Source organism: Macaca fascicularis, chromosome 10, assembly GCF_037993035.2.
Source record: "Macaca fascicularis isolate 582-1 chromosome 10, T2T-MFA8v1.1".
NCBI classification, from domain to species: Eukaryota; Metazoa; Chordata; class Mammalia; order Primates; family Cercopithecidae; genus Macaca; species Macaca fascicularis.
Genome location: NC_088384.1, coordinates 69,802,625 through 69,827,258, shown reverse-complemented (window position 1 = coordinate 69,827,258; position 24,634 = coordinate 69,802,625). Strand labels below are relative to the sequence as shown.

At 45.4% G+C, this 24,634-nt stretch overlaps 1 protein-coding gene and 1 pseudogene across 1 annotated transcript in view; one reads left to right on the top strand and one right to left on the bottom strand.

The window, feature by feature from the left end:
* The window catches only part of PCSK2 (proprotein convertase subtilisin/kexin type 2), a 253,105-nt gene extending 236,916 nt beyond the window's left edge, over positions 1 to 16,189 (top strand). The window contains exons 11-12 of the mRNA XM_005568299.5: positions 470 to 697; positions 13,429 to 16,189. Of these exons, the coding sequence (XP_005568356.1) occupies positions 470 to 697; positions 13,429 to 13,915 (715 nt within the window). The 3' untranslated portion in view covers positions 13,916 to 16,189. The remainder of the gene's footprint in view (positions 1 to 469; positions 698 to 13,428) is intronic.
* LOC123567106 (dynein light chain Tctex-type 3 pseudogene) lies at positions 11,556 to 12,072 on the bottom strand (annotated as a pseudogene).
* Positions 16,190 to 24,634: the final 8,445 nt, after the last annotated feature.

The following is a 24,634-nucleotide window of genomic DNA, read 5'->3' as shown; positions in this document are numbered from 1 at the left end:
GATCGAGACCATCCTGGCTAACACGGTGAAACCCCGTCTCTACTTTAAAAAAATACAAAAAACTAGCCGGGCGAGGTGGCGGGCGCCTGTAGTCCCAGCTACTCGGGAGGCTGAGGCAGGAGAATGGCGTAAACCCGGGAGGCGGAGCTTGCAGTGAGCTGAGATCCGGCCACTACGCTCCAGCCTGGGGGACAGAGCGAGACTCCGTCTCAAAAAAAAAAAAAAAAAAAATAGACTTTTGAAATCAATTTATTTAAGTAAGAAAAGCAAGATTTCTTTAATGGACATATAGAATGGTTCTGAATAGTGCATGGACACCCTCCCTTGAATTTGAGAGTTCACAGAGATTCCAAAATCTTACGAAAGGTCTGTGTCCTGGGTGATATTTCTGTTAATCATTGTGCTTCTCTCTCTCTCTCTCACCCTGCCTCTTGCCCTTGCCCTCTCGCTCTCTGCTTCCTGTATCCAGCCTGGGTCTGACCTGGCGGGACATGCAGCATCTGACTGTGCTCACCTCCAAACGGAACCAGCTTCACGACGAAGTTCATCAGTGGCGGCGCAACGGGGTCGGCCTGGAATTTAATCACCTCTTTGGCTACGGGGTCCTTGATGCAGGCGCCATGGTGAAAATGGCTAAAGACTGGAAAACCGTGCCCGAGAGATTCCACTGTGTGGGAGGCTCCGTGCAGGACCCTGAGTAAGTGCGGGTAGTGGTCCATCTGCTGCATGTGGAAAGTGCCCCTGAGATGGCTCCATGGCATTGGCATAATATCACATTCCCTCTTCATGTTTGGGTCAACTGGATTTTTTGTTTGTTTGTTTTTTTGAGACAAAGTCTCACTTTGTCATCCAGGCTGGAGTGCAGTGGCATGATCATAGCTCACTGCAGCCTTGAACTCCTGGTCTCAATAATCCTCCTGCCTCAGACTTCCAAGTAGCTAGGGCCACAGGCGTGCACCACCACACCCGGCTAATTTTTTTTTATTTTTTGTAGAGACAAAGCTTCACTATGTTGTCCAAGCTGGTCTCAAACTCCTGGGCTCAAGTGATCCTTCGGCCTTGGCCTCCCAAAGTACTGGGATTACAGTGTGAGCCACAGTTCTCAGCCTGGATTTGACTCAGGGACAACCAGCTTCCAAGCAGAGCTGCAGGTTTGCACAAATCCAGGGGGCACCATTTACATAGAACACAGAACCCTTGTTTTTGGTTTTGAGTCTTAAGTGTTTCAGTGGTGTATGCAATTATTTCTAAGGGCACAAATCAACCACTATAAGCATTACCCAGCTCAATAAGGAGAACATGACTAGCATCCCCAAAGGCCTTCCCCCATGACCACTGCCATTATCATCCCCACGCCAGCGTAGCCATATTCTTACTTCTAACTCCATAGCTTATTTGCCTGTTCCATACTTACTAGACTCATACACTATGTCCTATTTTACAAACTAGATTATTTTGTTTGGAATTATGTTCGTGAGATCCAATCATGTTTAATGTGTACTTATAGCTTTTTATCATTGCTGAAGAGTGTTCCAGTGTATGACTATTACACAATTTTTTTAACATTCTACTTGTGGGACAATCTAAGGACTTGATTTTCCTATGAGTGAGATGGATTCCCACTTGGAGGGATTTGTGTGAGTGGTTCCCCACACAGAAACCACAGCGTTGGTCAACTGCACCCACTTCCCTTCCAACTGCCCCACCTTGGCAAGGGGATTGGTCAGTAAGGATACTTCTTAATTTCTCTCTGTCCTCCTTGATGCACTAGTAAAATGGAGATAGTAATTTGTATTATTATCACTGAGGTATTATTTACATATCATGAAATACACAGAACTTAAGTGTGTCATTTGAGTGTTGATAAATGTATACACCCTGGTAACTACCACTGAATCAAGAGATGAGGCATTCCATCAACCCAGGAAGATTCTTCATGCCCACTTCCAGTTCGTCCACACGCTCCACAGACACCCTTTGTTTTTATTCCTTTCTCTGCAGATGTGTTTCACCAGTTCTCGGACTGGACTGTGTCCAGTTTCTTTTTCTCAGCATGAGGCTTGTGAGATTCATCCAGGTCACTGTGTGTAGTCATAGCTCATTCATTCTCATTCTATCTTGAGAATACACCTCCGTGGCTTACGTCATTTAAATGGTGGTAAAATGCATTCCCTGCCAGGGCCATATTTCTGAGCATCATTGAGCTTGGCCAGAGTCCAACCCCTCTCAGACTTTATCCTTCTAGCCACTCTTCATTGGTGCTAGACTCCCTGCATCTCTTCTACTCAGTTACTCAGACCTGAATTCCGGTCTTGACTTCACCAACTTAGACAATACTTTTGACCTTTCTGACCCTCTACGTTAGCAATTCTCAACCTTTGTGCCCTGTCTCCCTTTGACAGCATGGTGACGTCTATGGGCTCCATCTCAGTCTAATGTTTTGCAAATTCATTAGATAAAATATACGGGATTGCAAAGGAAACCAATTATGTTGAAACCAATTACAAAAATGTTTTAGAAAACAAATTCATGCTGAAATATATGTCCCCTTGTCAGCACATTAAGTAAAAAGCTCTAGTGGCAAGTCTAATGGCCACAACAATTTCAGAGCAGCAGTGATGACTAACTGCTGCTGCAAGATCCATGCAGTTGCTATGGTGGGACATGAAAATCTGCCAGCTCTTTGATGATGAAGTCCGATGCCACTGTGCTTTGTGGCCTGCATTCATAATCAAAAGAGAAGAAAAATTTCTGTTATAAGCTAGTGAAAATTAAGACGTGGGGTTTTTTCCATTGAAATTATTAGACCCCTGAATTCTATCCCAATGGGCCCCAAAATAAGAGATTTTTTTCTCTTTCCTCACAAGTAAAATGGAGCTAATGTCTTTCCTCCTCAGGCTGCTGGGAGACTTTAGTAACACACAAGTCTACAGCAGGCACACAGTAGGCACTTAATAAATGTAACATTGCCTCTCCTTCTCATCCATGACTAGATGTGAACACTCCTAGCTCACATCTGTAGAATAAAAAATGACGGCAATCTCCTAGAATTTTTGGTGAAATAATTGTCTGATTTTTATGCAAATTCCAAATCGTGTATCCTCTCAGCCTAAAATATCCTCCAGTGGACAAGCATGTGCCCTGGGGATGCCCATCCTCCCATGGGCCAGCGTCCTGCCATAGACGGGCAGCCCACTATAGGTCAGCATCCTCCCATGGGCCAGCGTCCTCCCATGGACAAGTATCTTCCCATGAGTGAGCATCCTCATTGTTTACTCACTGAGCCCCTAGAAAGTGCACCAAGTGGATTACTGCCAAGCTGAGTACTTTTTTCCTTGAAACAGTCCATGATTTTAGAAGGCCTCACTTTAATCAGCACCACATGGAAAAAATAAAGCTTCAGCCCAAGCCCTATATAATCTAAAAACACAGAGCTGCCCAAGTCCCAAGTGATGTTATAAATGTCCTATAATAAAAATAGCTACTCTGCACAGTTCCTCACCATTTTCCAAAGCTGCTGTGTCCACCCATCATTTCTATTCACTCCCGCATCCCTCCTCTCGGTAAGACAGGTTTCTCTGAGCTCTAAACAAGTTGGTTGACACGGTCAAGGCCACAGAGGCTGTAAGTGTAAGTGAAGACTGGAAGTCGCTTTTATGGAGTGCCGACTGCATGCTATGTGCTTTCATACACATAAGCTTCACAGCCACCCTATTGTTGAGGGTGTGCCTTACACTCACACAGTCGAGGTGGGCGTGGGGGTGAATATTTTGCAGCCTTAACAACAAACTGGTCCCATGCTGTGTATCAGGGAGAAGCACCGACTAGATGTGGTATATGCTAGGTCCATTTACATTATTGCATTTAATCCTTGTAAGCCCAGGAGGTGTGTCCTATCATTATTACTTTTTATACACAAGGAAGCTGAGATCCAGAAAGGAATAAAAAATAAAAAATGTGCTCAGAGTCACAAAGGGCAGAGCAGGACTTGAAGTGAAGCCCATCTAAATCCAAACCCCAGGCTCTTTTCACTACCTAACCTTGACCTTAATCAGCAACTGTGCACACAGGTCCTACGTCAGGCCGTATGTGAGAGCAGCCCTGCTGTGAGCTCACAGTGCCATTACTGATGAGAGGAGGCTGGGGAAGGTCAAGGGTATGCCAAATGTCATCCAGCTACTAAGCAGCCAAATTGGGATCTGAGCCCAGTCACTTTGACCCCTCACGGTGGGCTCTCAGGTATCTCAGTGACTCCCCCTGGAGAAGGTGAGGCTTGGGTAGGGGAGGGAGTTCCAGTAAACATTCCCCTGGGGATTCTGAAACACCCACCTAGTGGGTGCTCCCATCTCCCAAACCCCATCACTGGCATTCCAGAGGCCCTGTCACTGGTCTACAGTGCCAAGGTCTACAATGTCTTTTGGGAATGAACAAAGATGAGACTGGAAACCACTGTCCAAATGAGGGATTTAAGGCTAAACCCTACTCATCATAACTAACTTTACCCAAAGTCAGCATGAAATGGGCATTGACAACTATTTCCCTTGTTAGAGCTCAGAATCATTTGTTGAGAAGTTTGGAAGCGCAGCGACTTTCTACAGCGGTGAAAATGTTCTGCACTGTCCAGTACAATAGCTTGTGGCTATTGAGTGCTAGAAAGGGGGTGACTGTGATTAAGAAACTAAAGTTTTCATCCCATTTCATTCTAATTAATTTAAATTTAAATAGCAACATGTGGCTAGTGGCTACCATCTTGGACAGCTAGGTCTTTTTTTTTTCTTTGAGACGGAGTTTCACTCTGTCGCCCAGGCTGGAGTGCAGTGGCACGATCTCAGCTCACTGCAACCTCCGCCCCTCCAGGTTTTTAAGCAATTCTCTGCCTCAGCCTCTGGAGTAGCTGGGATTACAGGTGCATGCCACCACACGCAGCTAATTTTTTTGTATTTTTAGTAGAGACGGGGTTTCACCATCTTGGCCAGGCTGGTCTTGAACTCCTGACCTCGTGATCCAGCCACCTTGGCCTCCCAAAGTGCTGAGATTACAGGCATGAGCTACCGCACCCGGCTACGGGCAGCCAGGTCTAAGGCACGTCTGGTAGTTACATCTTAGCAGGAGGGATGCTGAATTGTGCAAACTGAATGGGAAGTGGAGATTTAATAACATAAACTCTATGAAGGGGTGTCAAGAAGATGAGACTACAAGAAAGGCTGGCTGGTCCATTTTATAGCCTCATGCCTTCCCCCAGCATGACATCCAATTGCAGCATCCCAGAAGCCTAAAGGCAGCCTTGGGAGGGTGATAGTAAGAACTACTGCTAAGAACTTCTCTCGGACAGTCACTGCTAGCCCTTTACTTCCACTATCTCATTTAATCCCAGGAGGTTGGCATTCCTAGTCTTAATTTAGGTGAGAAAACAGGATCAGACAAATAAAGCAAATGGCCTTTACTCCTATGTCCTTATCCATTCCACAAGGCCCTGGGGCCTGGAACCTCCTTCCCTTATTGCAAAAGGAAAAAGACTTACGATGTCTGTGCCTTTACAGACACTCTGCAAGCAGCGGGTGGGGGCTGGAATGTCCCCCACAGGCAGCGCAACTGGCACAATATCTACATTTAGTTGCATATAAGCAATATTTACAATTAACAAAAAGTTGGCGCCATTGCAATATTTAGGGGAAGAGTTAACTTGGAATATACTGAGGCCCTCTTAGTCAAGGTACATGTCGATACCAGGCTTTATTTTCTGAGATTGCACTGGACAAGCAAGATAGACCTCTAATGATCGTCAAGCACCATGTGATTATGAGAGAGGGCAGGAGGGGAGCACTGTGGGAGAGGAGAGAGAGGAATGAGGATGTATACTGAGATGAACGGCATTTATCTCCCAGTTTCTGAATATGCTTAGCATTCCATCATAATCTGCATACATGTGGAATTTAAGGCCAGAGGGAACACTGGAAATAATGTTGTCCGAGTCCCTCTAAGGAATCTGAGGTCCGGAGATGTGATCATCCCAACATCTCACAACTAGCCAGGAACTTTATGCAAGATCAATGCAGTGTTTTCAATGAAGAGAAACGGGAGAGCTATTTCAGCACTAACTCAGCTGGGCCCTCCCAAAAGACTGGGCCCTTGTCTGTCGTATTCACTGGTGTACCCCTAGTGCCTAGAATGGTACCGGGCATTTAGTAGACAGGTGATAAATATTTTTTAAATGAATGAGGGAATGAAAATATTCAGCCAGCATCAGCTGGACACAAGGGAAATGTCTGACTGGTGGCAATAGGACGGGTGGGCCAGCCAGGCAAACGTGGCAAGGAGGCTCTGCCTTGGTCGGAAGGGCTCTGCCTCCTCTCAGTGCCCTCTGGTCACTCATCCACCCCCACACTGGAACTTGTTCTCAGATGCAGATGAGTTAGGTCTAGGGCAAATATACTTGTTGAAGAACACAGAGGCTACACAGGGAGATTTGGAGGGCAGTCCCGGGGCTGGCTGTGCCGCTTGGCAGAGGAGGCCCTTATGACCACGAAGCACACTCGTGGGGTGGTAGGATCGAGGAATCAACAGCTGTGGCAATCGCCACTCTCCATAATGTGCAGGGCTACACAGAAACAGCTTCCAAGGTGGAGTGAGTGGTGATTGTCAGGTTTGTGGGTTTCCTCGGCATTAATCTTCCCGGAGAGGGAGTCAATTTGAAAAGCAATTTTCTAAAGAGGCTTTATCAAGAGAGTCAGTGAAGGATGCTCAGCTACAATCAAAGGGGAAAATACACCTGGCTGTGACCAGCTGCACCAGCTGTGTGTGCAATGAGCGGAGCCAGCCCAGGCCGGCCCCATCAGCCAGCCCGGAGTGACCTGTCCAGCACAGTCTGCCCCCAGCCCTTCTGGGCACCCTGAGGGGACTATTCACTGACCTCCTTTAAGGCTGTGCCAAAATATGTGATCCGGCTCTGAAGTTTAAGTGAATTTTGAAATAAATGTTAAAACCTGGTATCAATGCCGGAAGCAGCATGGGAGGGAGAGGTTAGTGTGTGCTCAGCCCTGTGCCACCTGGGGGACCGTGGACCAGCACTCCCGAGCTGCAGAGTCTTCCTGCACGAGCTCATGCCCACCTGACTCTGCTACAGGGAGAGGAGAAAACCTCACCATGGCTACCTGCTGAGTGTCCTCATGTGACTGCCACAAAAGCAGGCATTTTAGGCACTTGAGAAAGAGTCATTGTTACTATTGTGATTATTCTATCAAAACAATCACAGCTTTATAACTTCTTTTCTTTCTTTCTTTCTTTTTTTTTTTTTTTTTTTTTTTTTTTTTTTTTTTTTGAGATAGAGTCTTACTCTGCCACCCAGGCTGGAGTGCAGTGGCACAATCTTGGCTCACTGCAACCTCCACCGCCTAGGTTGAAGCTATTCTCCTGCCTCAGCCTCCCTAGTAGCTGGGACTACAGGCGTCTGTTACCACACCCGGCTAATTTTTGTATTTTTAGTAGAGCCGGGTTTCACCATGTTGACCAGGCTGGTGTCGAACTCCTGACCTCAGGTGATCTGCCTGCCTTGGCCTCCCAAAGTGTTGCGATTACAGGCATGAGCCACCACACCAGGCCACAGCTTCATAACTTTATCATGTAGTTGAAGATTCATAACACAAGAAGCATTCCCCAGGGCCTCCTGGGAAGCAACACCTATTTCTTGACACAAGGCAGTTTAAACACTTACTCGCAACGATGTGCAATAAAATAAAGATACAAGCCACCCCACACCCCTACGTTTGTCTTTTATAGGACTTGAACACTAGGCTTTTGCGTATTATCTCTAATAGGTCAAAGAAGAACTCCTTTTTTTTTTTTTTTTTTTTTTGGAGATCAAGTCTTGCTGTGTCACCCAGGCTGGAGTGTAGTGGCGTGATTTCAGCTCACTGCAATCTCCACCTCCCACGTTCAAGCAATTCTCCTGCCTCAGCCTCCTGAGTAGCTGGGATTACAGGTACACACCACCATGCCTGGCTAATTTTTGTATTTTTAGTAGAGACGGGGTTTCTGCATGTTGGTCAGGCTGGTCTTGAACTCCTGACCTTGTGATCCGCCCGCCTTGGCCTTCCAAAGTGCTGGGATTACAGGCGTGAGCCACCGCTCCCGACCTAAGAACTCTTAAACCTCCAGAAAGCATGCTTCATTTTCTGCAGCAAATGAGCTCCAGATCATGACCTGGAAACTAACACCCTATGACTATTTAAAATATTTCTGCAGAGCCTCTTTTTGTTCCACCACCAACCTCCTCCTATTTAACCTTCTTATAAATTGACACTTAGTTCCTGAGCATGTATCTCCTTTTTGCTTTAAAATAAGAATGTTGTATTCCTTTTCTTATAAAAGCAATACATGGTCACTGTAAGAAAATCAGAAAATACAAGTGAGCAAAAAAATAGAGAGAAACAAGAAACATCTGGAAAATACTGTTCTTAGGCTCCCCCAATGCCATGATGCCAGGCAAAAACCTTACCTGTGAGGGGAGAATGGTGTTCTTTCTCTACCAAGTTCGCTGCCTCTGGAATTCACAGCATGGTTTTAATTTAATTTCATAGTAACTTAACATTCTCAGAAGAGTCCAGCCCCATGTCTCCTCTCTCAGGGGACCCAGCTCTTGTGCAGGAAGCAGTTCACATGGCAGGGCAGGATTGGGCGGTTTTTCTAGCTGGCCGTCTATCCATGGTGGTTAAAAAAAAAGCCAGACTCCCGGCCAACGTGAAAAGAGTTGTTCTAGTGCTGGGATGATCTCTTTTGATGGAAGGAGAGAAATATAGATTGGACCAAACCTGAGATGACCTTCAAGCACACCATGGCTAAGGGGGCTTCGGTAGATGGTGACAGTCCCTGGGCTGTGCACCACCTAGGGACTCCGAGCTGACTCCAGCTGCTGCGGGCATTGGCTGCTAACTGTGGTCCTCTGCCTGTATCTCTGAAGAATCACCCTCAGGGGCTATGGAAACCTGGCTGAAATAAGAATACACAAAACCAATGCTCTTGCCCCCAAGCAGGACAACTGTGTGGTGATGCTGATGCTCCAAAGCCAGCATGGCCTCTGACCGCCAGGCACACCCCAGTGCCCAAGGCTTCTAGGAAAATGTGTGATTCTTAACACAAGTTTGTGTGTTTGTCCCTACTCCCACCTGTCTTTCAGCTTTCCAAGGTGCATGGAATATTTCTTTCAGTCTCCCTCCATCTCTCCCTTGCACGCTGTCTCACAAATGCACAACACTCACTCTAAAGTAAGACTTTTAGCCTGGGCAGTCGGTGGCCTGTGTTCTAGTTTCCCCTTCTCAGCCTCGCTGTCATTTTCCCTCCCTTGGTCTTAGTCACTAAGGCCTTCCCCATGACCGTGGGGCTCCTGGGAGAAACAGATACGACAGCTGCCATGGAAGATTCACACAGACAGGAACACACCAGCCCTTGTTGTCCTGCCGATGAGGCTCCTTCTTGGGACTCAAATTCCAGGCTCCTCTACCATGCCCTTAATGTCAAAGTGGTCCCCAGCCTAGATCTATCTTTACAATAACTTCTTAAGGGCTTTTTAAAGAAAGCAAAAGAAGTGAGAGTGACTGAGCCCACAAGATGGAATGAGGCCCATATTCTGTATCACCAGCGATGACATGAATATAGTCAATAGGCCTCAGACACTGTGCAGAGGGATGGGATAATCAGTTTCCAATTGCTCTTCTCTAGAGACAAATAACACCTGTTTTAGGTTGGGTTGCCTGGAAGCAGAACCTGTGAGCCAGGCAAAAACTGAATGCCCTTGAAACAGAAGCCCAAGAGACTCTGCCCCTTGTTGTTGTTCTTATCAGATTCAAATTCAACATACATAAACAATTTAGACCCACACTATCCAGTACAGAAGCAACCAGCCACATGTGGTTATATAATGACATATTAGATTAATTAAAATTGAATAAAATAAATTGAACATTCATTTCTTCATTCACATGATCTATGTTTCAATTGCTCACTAGCCACATGTAGCCAGTGGCTACCATACTAGAGATTATATATATAGAACATTTCCATCATTGTGGCTAGTGGTGGTCTAGACATTTGTAAATATACTACGTATATAAGTATATATGTATAGACGCATTCTATATATGTACATATATAATGTATATGTATGATAATTTATCTTGCCAGCAACTGTTCAGGGCAGGAATTAATAGCTCAGATCATGCAAACACTTGTTCACAACTGGACTCGTAGTCTGAGACTCTTCGCGCTACCCTACACAGCTGTCCACTGCTGGGCTGGAGTCCAAACAATCTTTAGTCATTTATCACCTTACCTGTTCTGTTTCTGATCTTGTTCTGAATAAATAGCACCATCTTTGAGAAATCCAGGTTATGGCCCTCATTACCCCGACCTCCAAAGTTGGCTTAATGCCTGCTTTCCACCAAATGGATGGATTTCCCCAGATCCTGGGGACAGAAAGACCACCCCCACTGTCACTGGATCCCCATAGCTGATGGACACTCCATACATCACTCAGCATCAGCATCCAGTGGTGGGAGAGGAGAACACAGCAGTGCTCCATGAAACCGTTTAAGTATATACTTGTAAAGTTCCTCCGGAGAGTATTAATGAACTGCACTGTATGTTTCAGCAAGCCCTCCCAGGCTCATGGCCTTGGTTCCTAGGGCAACGCAGAACCAAGGCTTGACTCCGAGCTGGGCATGTAACCACTGCCTTTTTGTAAATGTGCTTTACAAGATGTGTGTTTAAAAATATCCACCATCTTATACTCCAAAATAAAAGCCATGTTGAGGAAGGATATTTGCAAAGGCAGTAGGCCAGTACCATGTGCCAAGCATTGTGCCTGGTATTTTATTTATTTATTTATTTATTTATTTATTTATTTATTTTTCAGCACAGGAAGATAATATTTATTATATTTTAGCTAGAAACAGAGCAGATAGCAAGTTCACGAGGTATGAATTTTTTTTTCTTAAATCAGGCTTAAACAACAATAATAAAAAACAAATCTACATATATATGTTGGTCACTATTATAATCCTCAAGGGCACAAAAGCCAGCAGCATAAAGAAACATGAATAATGACTGAGAAGTTCTGATGTGCCAAAAACAAAGATCACTGCATTAAACTCCTTTATTTTGCTAATATTATTATTAAACATTTAATAATTATTAATTATTATTTGGCAAAATATCAAACATGCACATAGCATTCCTATAAGAATATTGCCTTAATATCATCAATATTAATACTAAGTTTATTCCTCTCCAAAATTCAATGAGTTGTGGTTCCACTTTCTATACTTATTAGTGTTAGTGGTAATATGAAAAACTGATTTTGTTTGCAGGGTTAAGTAGCAGATTGACTTCGCATTTGGTGGCCAGCTGTGCACCCTAATTTTTCATCTATTTTCTTAATAAATTTAATTACATTTCATAAACCCTGAGATAACCTGCTAATGATTATGTACTTTTAATCTATACTCTATTCTATTTTTGAAAGGATACACTGACAAATTCTTAAGTTAATGGATTTAGCCCAACATTTTTAGTCAGTTAAAAAACAATAGCAATGGCAAAAACATTGACAATACAGTTCACGGTCCAGTTCTCCCATCTTACGGTACAGGTTCCATCAGATGTGGTATCCCAAAAACAGGAGCTGGCTGTGAAAGCCGTATGCGTTCTTCTGGACCACTGCACAGTTCACAGTATATTTATAAGCTTTTCCCAACTTAACCAGATGTGTTAAGGATTATTCCACTATGCCTGCGGTTGGTCCATGGGTTGACGTTGTTGTAATTATAATCTTCACCACCTAAAACCCCATCTGCACACTCTGACAATATTGTGAGCTTCCTCAGCATTGAGGCCAACCTCGCAGTGGCGTTGGTACTCCTCCATGGTAGCGCCGGCTCTCCCTAGGAGCAGAGCGACGCCTGTGCCTGGTATTTTATACATGATCTTGTTTAACCACACAAGAACCACCCCCAATGACAGTGAAACTTCAAATACTTAAATAACCGGCCCAAGCTCTCATGAGCAGTAAACATAGAAGCAGAATTCTGATCCAAATGGGTTTATTCCCAAAGTCTGGAGTCTTTCTATTACACCACGTAATCCTCAAATGCAGTTTCTTTTTTTCCTTCTTTCTAATGCAAGAATCTTTGAGCTTCTCACACTCCAAGAAGGCCATCTCCAGAAAGGAGATTGCCTGTAAGGACAGCCTAGAGAATATTGAGGCTTAACCTCGCTCCAACTCTCGCCAAAGAGACCCCCAAAGTCTCCTGATTGCTCATTTGACTGCCTTTCACTGGAATTAATTTACCCATTTTCAGCTTTTCTTAATGGTAGTAATAGCAGTCATACTAGCAATAGCTTCTATTTATCGAAGTACTTAGCACTTTGAAAGAAAAGCATTATGAGTTCCTGCCTCAGTCTGGGTTGTCCCAAAAGTCCAGCCTGAGACAAGACTTGGGTGCTCACAGCTTTTTGAGAAAAGATCCCAGGTAACACAAGTGAGGAAGTGGGGATGTAAAATAAGGGAGGGGAGAAAAGCCAATAAAGAGTGCATGAATGATCAAGTTGCCACCGTGGGCAGCTGAGCTCAGTCCCACTAGGCACACTGAGTTGTCACGCTGAGGAACAGAGAAGCCAGGGTAAAAACCTGTCTGTCAGTCATTGCGAGACAGTTACTCCTCAAAGGTTAAATCCCTGCCAGCTTTGGGCCGCCCTGCAAACTGGCTGCACAGGCTTCCACGGAGGTGGGAGGAAGCCCGGAAACACCGGGAGATTCTCGTGCCTGGGGTGGGCAGCAGTGGAGGTGCAAGGGAGCTTCAGCTGCGGGCAAACTCAGAAGGGCCTTAGGAGACTCAGGAGGGGCATCACAGCATCTGCCACTTTCTCCTTCCACACGGAAGGTTCCAAGCGTAAGTAACTTGCTCACAGCTGGGTGTGTTGGCTCACACCTGTAATCCCAGCACTTTGGGAGGCCAAGGCAGCTGGATCACTTGAGGCCAGGAGTTCAAGACCAGCCTGGCCAACATGGTGAAACTCCATCTCTACTAAAAATACCAAAAAATTAGCCAGGCTTGGTGGCACATGCCTGTAACCCTGGCTACTGGGGAGGCTGAGGCATGAGAATCACTTGAACCCAGGAGCTGGAGGTTGCAGTGAGCTGAGATCACACCACTGTACTCCAGCCTGGGCAACAGAGTGAGACCCTGTCTCGAAAGAAAAAATAAAAAGATATAAATAACTTACTCAGGCTCGCACAGCCAGTGTGGGAACTAAACCCAGGTCTGTCTGATCAACCCCAAAGCCCTTGCCGTTTCTGCTACCTGAAGCTGCCCTCAAAATCCCTTGTAAGGTGCACCCACCACTGTTTATCCTATCTCCTCTTCACTCTGTCCTCAGGAAAATACCATCCACTGGCAAGTTGGTGCTGACACTCACAACCGATGCCTGTGAGGGGAAGGAAAATTTTGTCCGCTATCTGGAGCATGTCCAGGCTGTCATCACGGTCAACGCGACCAGGAGAGGAGACCTGAACATCAACATGACTTCCCCTATGGGCACCAAGTCCATTTTGCTGAGCCGGCGTCCGAGGGATGACGACTCCAAGGTGGGCTTTGACAAGTGGCCTTTCATGACCACCCACACGTGGGGGGAAGACGCCCGAGGCACCTGGACCCTGGAGCTGGGGTTTGTCGGCAGTGCCCCGCAGAAGGGGGTGCTGAAGGAGTGGACCCTGATGCTGCATGGCACTCAGAGCGCCCCGTACATCGACCAGGTGGTGCGGGATTACCAGTCCAAGCTGGCCATGTCCAAGAAAGAGGAGCTGGAGGAAGAGCTGGACGAAGCCGTGGAGAGAAGCCTGAAAAGCATCCTTAGCAAGAACTAGCGCTGCACATCCGCCTTCCCCGCCGCCCTCCCTCCCTGGCTCCGCCTCTGTCCTCGCTCCACGTTTCAGGCAGGCACCTAGCAATTCCATCACCCATACAGGGAATTCCATCTTCTTAATCCGAAGCTTCGCTCACTGTCAATGATTATTTTCATTACAATGGAAACAATCTTTTTTACTCTATGCCCCAAATATAGCGTTCCCAACAACATCCATGTCCTATGTGTGACTCTAAATTCTTTATTTCTGTCATTTAGATGGGTGATATCCTGAAAAAAAAAAAATGGGACAGCTTTCCCCTCAATTTTTTTTTTTATTTCTGAGAAGAGAAAAGAACCCATTTTAAAAGCCACATACAGTGACTCCAAGAACGATTGTCCGTGGTCTCAAATGAGGGGCTGTTATGTAACAAGAAAATCAAAGCTGAGGCCAGGGGGTAAGCGCCACATCTCTGAAAGCACAGGAGACACGGTGCTGTAAATCCTTTGGGGAGCGATGTTTTGAATTTAGTGAGATTTGCCAGGAGTGTAGATTAAGGTGGGGTGATTCAAAAGATGCCATTCATAGAGAGCCCTAGTTACTGCATGGGGAAAGAGATCCAGGAAGCATGAGGGCTGGATATTTTACTACCAACGCCAAGATAATTCACTCTACTCAGCCAGCATGGCGAATATAAAACGTACGGAGCGTGGCTGTGCGCTCACCAGCTGCTGCTCTGAGTTATGTTAAAATCCGCTAGAGCAGCCCAAATTTTTCTCAGTTTGTATAGAGTTCATCCCAGCCCCAATTTTCTGGGGCTCCTCACATCCAAAAGAGAAGAAAAATTAAGACAAGCCTGGCAACACATCTGGTGAAGAGTAGTTTACTAGCTTTTCAAACAAGAATGTCCCATTTCCTAAGTCACTTCCAGGTTTCTTAATCTGATCTGAGTGAGAGGCGAGAGGAGTATTTTTTTTTTTTTTTTACAGCTTTATATACATAGCCGTGGGCTTTGATTTCCAAATAATATAATGGAAGAGAAATCTCATACTCCCCCACAGTTTGATGTCATTAATGTGTTGGGAAAAAGGCCTCTGTCCTGGAAGAGTCATGGGAGGTTAAAGGGGCACGTTTGAAGATGCGAGCGCTATCTTCACATAGTTTTCCGGTTGTATGGAGCCTCTTCTGCCAAGAGAGGACCATGCAATTCATCCCAGAGGAACCTGAGGCCTGAAGGAGGCGAGAGAAGACCTCTGTTAGGAAAGCACACAGTTACCTTCTCGGCAACTAAGCAATCCATGAGACCATTTAACACGCAACCCAAAGGTTACGGTCAATCCCAAAAGTCACCACTTTATTCCCAACTAGACATTATTAGACTAGACCTCAGGTCACTTTGTTTACCTACTCAGAGATTGGCTTCTCATCCCCAGTCCCAGTGCACACCCATTTCCAAGAAATGCTTTGTCTCCAGCCTCTCCAGGTACCATCTCCCTTCCTGTGGGAGCACAGAGCTTAGCCTGGAGCACCTCTCCTTCAAGCCAGCAACACAGAGCACTAGGTTCAATTCCCTGAAGGTGGCCACTTTAAGAGAGAAACCTGAAAACCCCATTTGCTTTCTTTTCTCCCATATTGGCATGGATTTCTGTATTCTCTAACACCTTGTGACCTTCTCTATATCATGCTTTAAAGTGTAATAATATGATTTTTTAAAAGAAATTTATTACTTGTTGCAAAGGTCTTTTTAAACCAGTTTAGATTTCAAGAAAAAATAAATGGAAATCATTGGAAATTCATTTCACATTAATGGTCTGAAAATAAACCAAAGGACATTATGTGTGCATGTGTGTATAAGTGCACACAGAAATATATATACATATGTAGACTATATACATGTGTGTATATATGTGTATATATACATACACTTGTATAAATGTATATACACATATACCTATAATGTGTGTATGTGTATTTATTGAAGAAACAGATACCATATTCATCTCTAAAATAATATTCAGAGAATATCAAGATGATTCTGGCTGAAGAAAAAGGCCAGTGGAAATTCAGGTGAAAATATTCATCGATTCCCATTGCATCACCTCTGTAATTTTGCAGCTCTCTGTATAAACATTAAATGTCTTATATAGCAGCAAAAATATAAAATAGTTGTCCATATTTTCACAGGTGTGGTGTAATTTATAAAATTAGAAAGCAACATATCAGCTTCTTAAGAGAAATGGCAAGTTTTGATATGAGTATACAATATATAAAAATATATATAGTGCTATATATAAATATTTGGTCTCTATTTCATTTTTTGCATCAGTATTAACACTAAAATATGTCTCACTAGTGATGTTTTTATGATATCCCTGATCCTAACTCAAGAGACAGTTATTTATAGTCATTTATTTTAAAAAATGAAAATAAGTGAATAATGATTAATTAGGTTAACATTGTTGCTCCCTGTGACGAAATTTTATAAGTAAATTTCAAAAGACGTTGTAAATTAGGAGGCTCAACAATAAAACATTACCTTCCAGAAATTATGCCAGATGTGCTATATCGTACATGAAAATACTTTCATCCATTCTAGGGACAGATAATTTAAAAATTGCCAAAGAGAGATCTAAAGAGCCTGCTTTAATAAGTATGCATAAAAGACATAATTAGCATATAAATCATACACAAATTATGATGTACAGCAGTATTTTTCAAACTCTAGTTACATCCATTAGTGGGTTGTAAAATCAATTTAGGAAGTCAGTTTTTAATAAAATAGAATAACTTAGAATACAGTAGGAGAGAAGAAAATCATAGGATAGGATAGGATAGAATAGAATAGAATAATCATGCATAATAAGGATAAGTATTGTTTCCTGAAATATTTGTTTCAGATTTGTGTGTGCACACGTGTGTGTGTCTGAGTGTGTGTACTGGATCACAGTGTAAAATACATTTTTCATTGTGGGTGATGGTCAAAAATCTTTTAGAAACACTATTCTAAAATATATTAATCAGGCTAGACTAAGTTATGCTGTAGTAACAGACAGTCTCAAAATCCCAGTGGTTTAATACAACAAAGGTTTACTTATCATCCTCACAAATTCCAGTGAAGGTTCAGGTGACTCCCCAAAGCCACAGACCTCCATGCAGTGACTCAGGATCCAGGCTGCTTCACCTTATGGTTTGTAATCCTAACACAAGGCTGCTATAATCACCATGCAGAAGAGAACCCAAGGAGGACATTCATCCACTCCTCGATGTTTAGCCTGAAGGAGACACATGCATCACTTCTGCCCATTGCCCACTGGCCAGTATTGGACAATAGCCCTGGCTAAATGCAAAGCAACCGGGAAATGTGTGACAACTAAGGGAATATTTGGTGAGCATTAGAGTTTCTACCACAGAGAGTGCTTCACATTCCCTTAAAACATGTTCTTTTTTTTTTTTTTTTTTTTTTTGAGACGGAGTCTTGCTCTGTCACCCAGGCTGGAGTGCAGTGGCGCAATCTCGGCTCACTGCAAGCTCCGCTTCCCAGGTTCAGCCATTCTCCTGCCTCAGCCTCCCCAGTAGCTGGGACTACAGGCGCCCGCCACCATGCCTGGCTAATTTTTTTTGTATTTTTACTAAAGACGGGGTTTCACCGTGTTAGCCAGGATGGTCTCGATCTCCTGACCTCGTGATCCGCCCACCTCTGCCTCCCAAAGTGCTGGAATTACAGGCGTGAGTCACCACACCAGGCCGAAACATGTTCTTAAGAACCGATTTAACATGGCAATCACTCTTCATGGATGGTACCATGAACACTATTACAAACTGGCTGTACCTTACCCTGTGAGGCTGAAGACTGTTCTAGAAAAAGATCTTAATAATTATTCATAAAATATTAATATACTATTTATCAAAGTTCATTATAAAAACAATTTATAATTCAGTCCTCTGATATAAAACTTAAACTCAATTATTAAAATAGTATTAGCTGGGCATGGTGGCATGTGCCTGTATACCAGCTACTCAGGAGGCTGAGGTGGGAGGATAGCTTCAGCTTGGGAGGTGGAAGCTGCAGTGAGCCGTGATCACACCACTGCACTCCAACCTAGGTGACAGAGCAAGACACTGTCCCACAAATAAATAAATAAATAAACATACAGAGTCTATTACTGAAAATAGATATTGGCAGATATAAGGTCCAAGGTTTGATCTTGTGATCCTGAGACACTCCCTTTCAACACTTAGGTTTAAAGATTGATTTTCAAAAGATTAAGTTTAAAAAATGATACAAAAAATTCCAATAGAGTTACTACTCTACATCTTCATTACTATCACTTATAAGTTAATGCACGGTTTTCATGTGATCAGCGCATTTGCTTGGAGTGAGTATATGAAAACCACACAGTGTAAGACCTTCAGGACACATAGTATTTTATAGTTAGAGAAAGAAGTGCTGACTTAGGGGAAATGGCGATCTCACAGCTAACGTGTTTAGATGCAAAGAGTCTAATTTGGTAGTAATTTCTAAAAAGCAAAATGCAAAGATAAAGGACAGTGGTTGTGGAAAAGAGTTAGGGGTCCTTAAAACTCTAGCAGTGTGAAATGCCAGAGACAGAATGTCTTCTAGGCTAATGTAGGTGGTTCACTTGTGGCCAGCAGGGTGGTTCTCTGTCTCCAAAGAATGAGTCAAGAGGGTGGGAGGATGGAGGGCACTCAGCACATGGGAGCTTAAACGAGAGTCAGGGTGACCAAAGCTGGAAGACAGTGTCTGGCAGCATTCAGGGTAGGGAAACATGAAGCCTGACAAAAGGGAGAATTCCTGTCCCTGAAGAGCTGAAGTCTATTGAAGGATACAGGCCAATGCATTGGCAGAGCCACCCCCAGAGACAGTGCATTAAAACAGCACCACTTGCCAATGGTCGCATTGCAGGCTCACCCACAGCCTCTTCATGCCTTATTCAGCTTCCTAAGAATATTAACACGAGCATAAACGATACAAGCAACTAGATCTACAGAAAACAACACGCCCTCTTGGCATTGTAAATTGATCAGCTAGTACTTGAGTTTTTTCATTAGTCTCTTGTGCATTTAGTTGAACCCTTTCCTTGGCTTCAGAAAACCCTGATCAAATTTGGTTTCAGATTTATAAGGGACCTGGAATCAAAGCCTGAGAAGCTGGGGTAAATTCTCCAAGCCAATGTCCTGGCTTCATGTTTCTCTTAGAACTGAGAGTCGGGTTTGTGAACTTGGGAATAGAATGATCTCAGGTGAGGAAGGCACTCGGCCTAAAAAGATGAAGATTCTGTGTTGCTAAATTTTTAATGCTCACCCATGCATGGTTTGGGGTGGGATGGGGTGGGAAGGCAACTAGAAATATCAGCTCACAGAGTTTCAGGTGCCAGAAGAGCCAAATGAGACTGGCAATTCCTTAGGCCTAATGTCACTGTTACTGATTTCCACCCAAGAGGCTTCGGGCCAACCTGCCCTCTCCATCCCAAGACGGGGTGTGCCACCTCACAAAACCCTCAAAGATGCCCCTCTGTGTCGGAGAGGACATCCCATGAGCTACTCAAACTGGATGGAGGGAAAAAGCTAAAATGTGTCTTTTTCTTTTCTGACACCACGTCCGAGGACCACTGATGGGCCACAGATGACAGGCAAACTCCTGGTCACAAGGATGCAAGCATGAAGGTAAAGGGGCAGGTATGGCTGGTGAGGGCACCAGCCCAGTGGAGTCATTGACCAGGAATGTATCTTCTGATAAAATAAGTTTCAACTCAAAAACTCTGTTGGTTTGAATACAACATAAGCCAGCATGGCTTTTTATGTTGCTTGCTTGCTTTTATCCATGCCTGAGAAAATGGAGTCAGGTGTTGTACCAATCAAGATACCAATCATCAGTGTGCCAAATGCCATGTGAGTTTTGGGGTGACATCATTCATCAGCAGCGTCCTAACCACAAATCTATGTTAGAAATATTTTAGGATAAACTTGAAGATTTTTTTGTTGTTGTTTATTTTTTGGGATTTTTTTTTTTGTTTTTTTGTTTGTTTGTTTTTTGAGACAAAGTCTCGCTCTGTCGCCCAGGCTGGAGTGCAGTGGCATGATCTTGGCTCACTGCAACCTCCGCCTCCCAAGTTCAAACGACTCTCCTGCCTCGGCCTCCCCTGGGATTACAGGGGTGTGCAACCATGCCTGGCTAATTTTTTAAATATTTTTAGTAGAGATGGGGTTTCACCATGTTGACCAGGCTGGTGTCGAACTCCTGACCTCAAGTAATCTGCCTGCTTCAGCCTCCCAAAGTGCTGGGACTACAAGCGTGAGCCACCATGCCCAGCCAGATCTTTCTTATAATATAAGCTTCAAGTCAAGGAGAGAACTAAATGGAATTTCCCAACATGAAGGTGGAAGGAAGAAGCAGGTACCAGTGCCCAGTTAGAAGTGTCTTCTGAGATGTTAACTGAATTTTGCGGCAGACTCTGTTGGTGCATCCTCCATATCAGGGAGTCTGTAAACTATAGCCAAACCCAGCACGCGGCCTGCTTTTGTAAATACAATTTTGTTAGCTACAACTGTGCTTGTTTGCTGTTGTATTGTCTGTGGCTGATTTCATGCTACCACAACAGAGCTGAGTAGTTACAGCAGAGGCTGTGCGGCCTACAATCTGGCCCTTCACAGAAAAGGTTTGCCAACCTCTGCCCTCTATCTCCTTAACCCACCTGAAGGTCATCTGTAGACAGTTTCCAGGCATGCAAAGGCCATTCTATCTCTCTGCCTAACTGCAGAGATGTGCCAGACCTCGTGTGAAGCAGGCCAGAGCTGCTAGGGCATCAGTGCCTCGGGACCACCCTCCCCTGAGGAGAAATGGGATGGAGAGCTGGTGGATGGATAGCTCAGCTTCCTCACCTCCTGCCTGGGACAATTTGAAGATATTCTACCCACTCTCTTGAAAGGTCCTCAGTGGGATGGAGCCCCAGCTGCCCACAGTGGTGGCCAGCTCATTAATGCTCCCTGCGTGGACACGTCCATTCCCCATCTCATACCGCCTCCTTCTCCAGTCAGGAGACAGAAACCACACCAGTGGTTTTAACAGAGAGAATTTAATACAAAGCACCATACAATCAGTATAATGAATTGTTACCTAGTCAATTCAAAAAGCAAACACAAGTATCACATGGACCAAAAAGTCCAACATTTGTGGGAGCTGGGGGCTCACACAATGCAGATGCCCTCCTGGCCCAGGCAGGATCCTAAAGCATCCGTGGCACCCCAGCCTGCCTCACCCACCCACAGTGCCTGGAGGTGGAGCACAAGGGCACATGTTAGGACCTGAAAGATGGTGAGTTGGACCTGGCAGAGTGAAGCCAGAGGAAACTCAGGTGGAGGTCTGTAGTGGTCCCGATATACAAATCGGTCATCTGACCTGGGTACAGGTGCATGAGGGCAAAAGACTAGAGAAACCACCCAGCAGCTGGTTCACACCAAGGTTTCCCTCGGGACCGCCGGCACTCTCTCACGGAAAGCCATGCAGATATTTTCTCGTAAAACCAACGCTTACGGGCCTTAGGGAGAAGCCCAGCAGGTGGTATGGGGCTGGTTATGGAATACAAGTGCCTAGTGGGTCTCTTCTTGTCAGCAGAACTTCAAGAAGCAGCTAGCTACCACCTAAGGGGAGAGGTTGGAATTCATACAACTTGAAAGTCTCAGAGGTGGGCGTGTGCTGGGAGCCAGACCAAGGAGGGGCATCAGCAGGCTAGTGCAGGTATCTCTGCAGAGACTGCGATGAGGCTGGTCCTGCAAATGCTGGGAAACTGCAGAACTGGATTCAGCTGCTGCTACAGGAAGGAACTGCCACTACCAGGGTGAAGAAGCTGTCTCAGTCCGTTTGGGCTGCTGTAACAGAATGTCATAGACTGGGTACCTTATAAACAACACAAATTTATTTCTCACTGCTCTGGAGGCTGGGAGATCCAAGATCAAGGTGTCAACAAGTTCAGTGTCTGGCAAAGGCCCACTTCCTCGTTCATATATGGCACCTCCTCACTCCGAACTCACATGCTAGAAGGGATGAGGGGGTCTCTGGGGTCTCTTTCATAAGGGCACTAATCTGGTTCATGAGGGCTGTGCCCTATGACCTAGTCTCCCAAAGGCCCCACTTCCTAAAACCTTCACCTTGGGGTAAGGGCTTCAACATATGAATTTGCAGGGGACGTAAACATTCAGACCATAGAAGGATTGCTGGGGTGGTGTGGACAAGAGCAGAAAGCAAACAAAAGGGAGTGAGTGCCTTTTCCTTCCTCAAGACTTTCAGTCTTCGCGCAGCTCCCCTCTAACAGCACCTCCCAGGGAGCAGCTGACTAAGCAGGACCTGGCTGCAGAGTCCCAGCCCCAGCACCACTGGGTAGAGAGGGGCAGGTTTGAAGCAAGAGACAGGAGCTTACTACCCTTCCTTCAACACCACCCTAACCAACCGCCTGCACCCAAGGCCTTTCTCAGGGTCTGCTTTGGGGGCAACCCAACTTAATCCAAACCTCCTTATCTGTTGATACCAAACCTTATTAATTAGCAGTTATCTTTGGGATCTTTGGGGTTACAAGCAAAGAAAACCAACTCTAACTAGTGGAAACAAGTAGGCAGTATGTCAAAAACATGTGGCGTAGCCCTCGGGCCTGAAGAACCAGCCAACACCATCCCAGAAAAAAAAAGACAGTGATTGGAGCAAGGCTGGGGACCCAGAAACACAGCAAGGATTGGCAGGTGACCTTGCCAGAACACCCCCGCCAGGGGTGCAGCCTGAGCTACACTGGACTCAGATTTCTAATTTCATTGAGGGTGAATCTGATTGGGCTGGTCTGGGTCACTGGCCCACCCTGAGGCCAGAGGAAGGCAGAATATCTTGATACATTAGGGCTGTATCCAGTGTGGGAGGAGCGGCTACTTAATACAAAATCAGGGCTGTGGCCTGAGGGACGGGGAGGTGGGAGTGGCAGATGTTAACCTGCTGTCTTAAGTTGGGTCCTCCCAGAAGACAACCCTGAGACAAGGAGTGAAGGGCAAGTCATTTACGTGAAAGGAAGCATCTATATATTGAGGAGAAGGAAAGTGAGACAGGAAAAGGAGGAGGCCAATACCGGAGGCACTGATAAGTGCATTTCTTCATATGCATCTGAGGCTCAAACCCACTTGGGAGCTCCAAGAGACTACGTAGAATATGCCTAAAAGTTACCCTAACAGCGGAGTGAGAGGGCTGGGGAGAGAGAGACCTGCTCCTCCAGGTCCTGTCCACCCTTGACTGAGGGCTGCTCCCGGGAGCATGAACTCCCCAGGACAACCAATCCGCCCAGTGTATGGACCACGCATATGCCTGTGGCCACATGAAACTCTAAGGCAGAGTCACATGTGCCTGCCGTGAGAAGCTTGAGTGCAATCACGAACCGGAACAGGGAGAGTTGGGGGATCTGGCGAGACACCCCGGGTGGCGGATACAACAGCAATGATGGGTCCCTGACTCAAGTGCTGGGAAGATGAGTGGGACAGGGGCTACCACGCAGCTGCTGCACGGAGCAGGCAGCTCTGGGAGAGTCTTGCTCCCAACAGACCCGAAGCTGCCTCAGGGAAGAGGAGATGGAGACCCTGCCATGGATGCTGTCAGGCGGCCTGCTCTGACTCCACGTTACTAACAAGAAATTCTTTATGAAGCCAAAGATTTCGTGCGTCTTTCAGAGACCCTGGAGAGAGAGAAAGCCCAGAAATGAACCCATTCTGCAGCTCTACAGGAGAAAACAGAACCAGACTGGGACAGTAGAGTGTCAAGAAAATGAGCAAGTGAGTCACATCCCTGGGACCCTTGCACCTCCAGAGCCCGAGTAGGCCCCAAAGTGTGCACTGCAGCCAGCCCCACATTTCACAGCATGAGCTCAACCTTCAGGCCGAGGTGCATCTGCCAGGAAATGGTGCTTACCTGGTCCCTGCCTCCCACCCTCACCTCACCTCCTTCCATTGTCCTCCTGCAGTGCCCTTTGCATCTCCTTGAATAGGCCAAGTTCACTCCTGCCCCAGGGCCTTTACACTTGCAGCTCTCTCTGCCTGAAATGCTCTACTCTCCGCTCTGTATGTGATGCCCCGTGTTGTCATTCAGGTCCCACGTCACCCCTTCACAGGGTCTTCCCTTACCACCCAATCCAAACTAGACCCCCAGTCATTCTAGCAGGTCACACTAGTTGAGTCCCTTCATGGTACAGTCTCTGACTTTCTCTTCGCTACCTGCTTGCATGGCGTTTCCTTCCTCCCCCACTAGAATGTCACATCTGTGAGAGCAGGACCACGTCCCACCCTTCCTTGTTGTCTTGCAGTGACCAGGACTATGCCTGGCACAGAACAGATCCCAATCCATTTTTCTTGACTGATTGAATATAATATAAAAATGACCTTTCTTTCCAAAGCAATACCCCCTGCCTTTTAAAATAATATGAACTGAACACATAGTTCAGAAAATAAAAAGACCCAAGGAGGAAAAGAAAGGCTCTGCAGTGACTGTTAAAGCTAAGGACAATAGACACACAGGCCCAAAGCCCAGTACATCCTGGGCTCCAGCTAATGGTTTCCATCATGCTCCCTTAAGCTTTTAAGTTATAAATATTTCAAAACTCAGTGGCATGGGTTTCCCATTCATCTTTTAGAAAAAACAACAAAAGCCTAATTCTTTCTTGAAATCCAAACCTCAAATGAATTCGGAACAAGACTGTT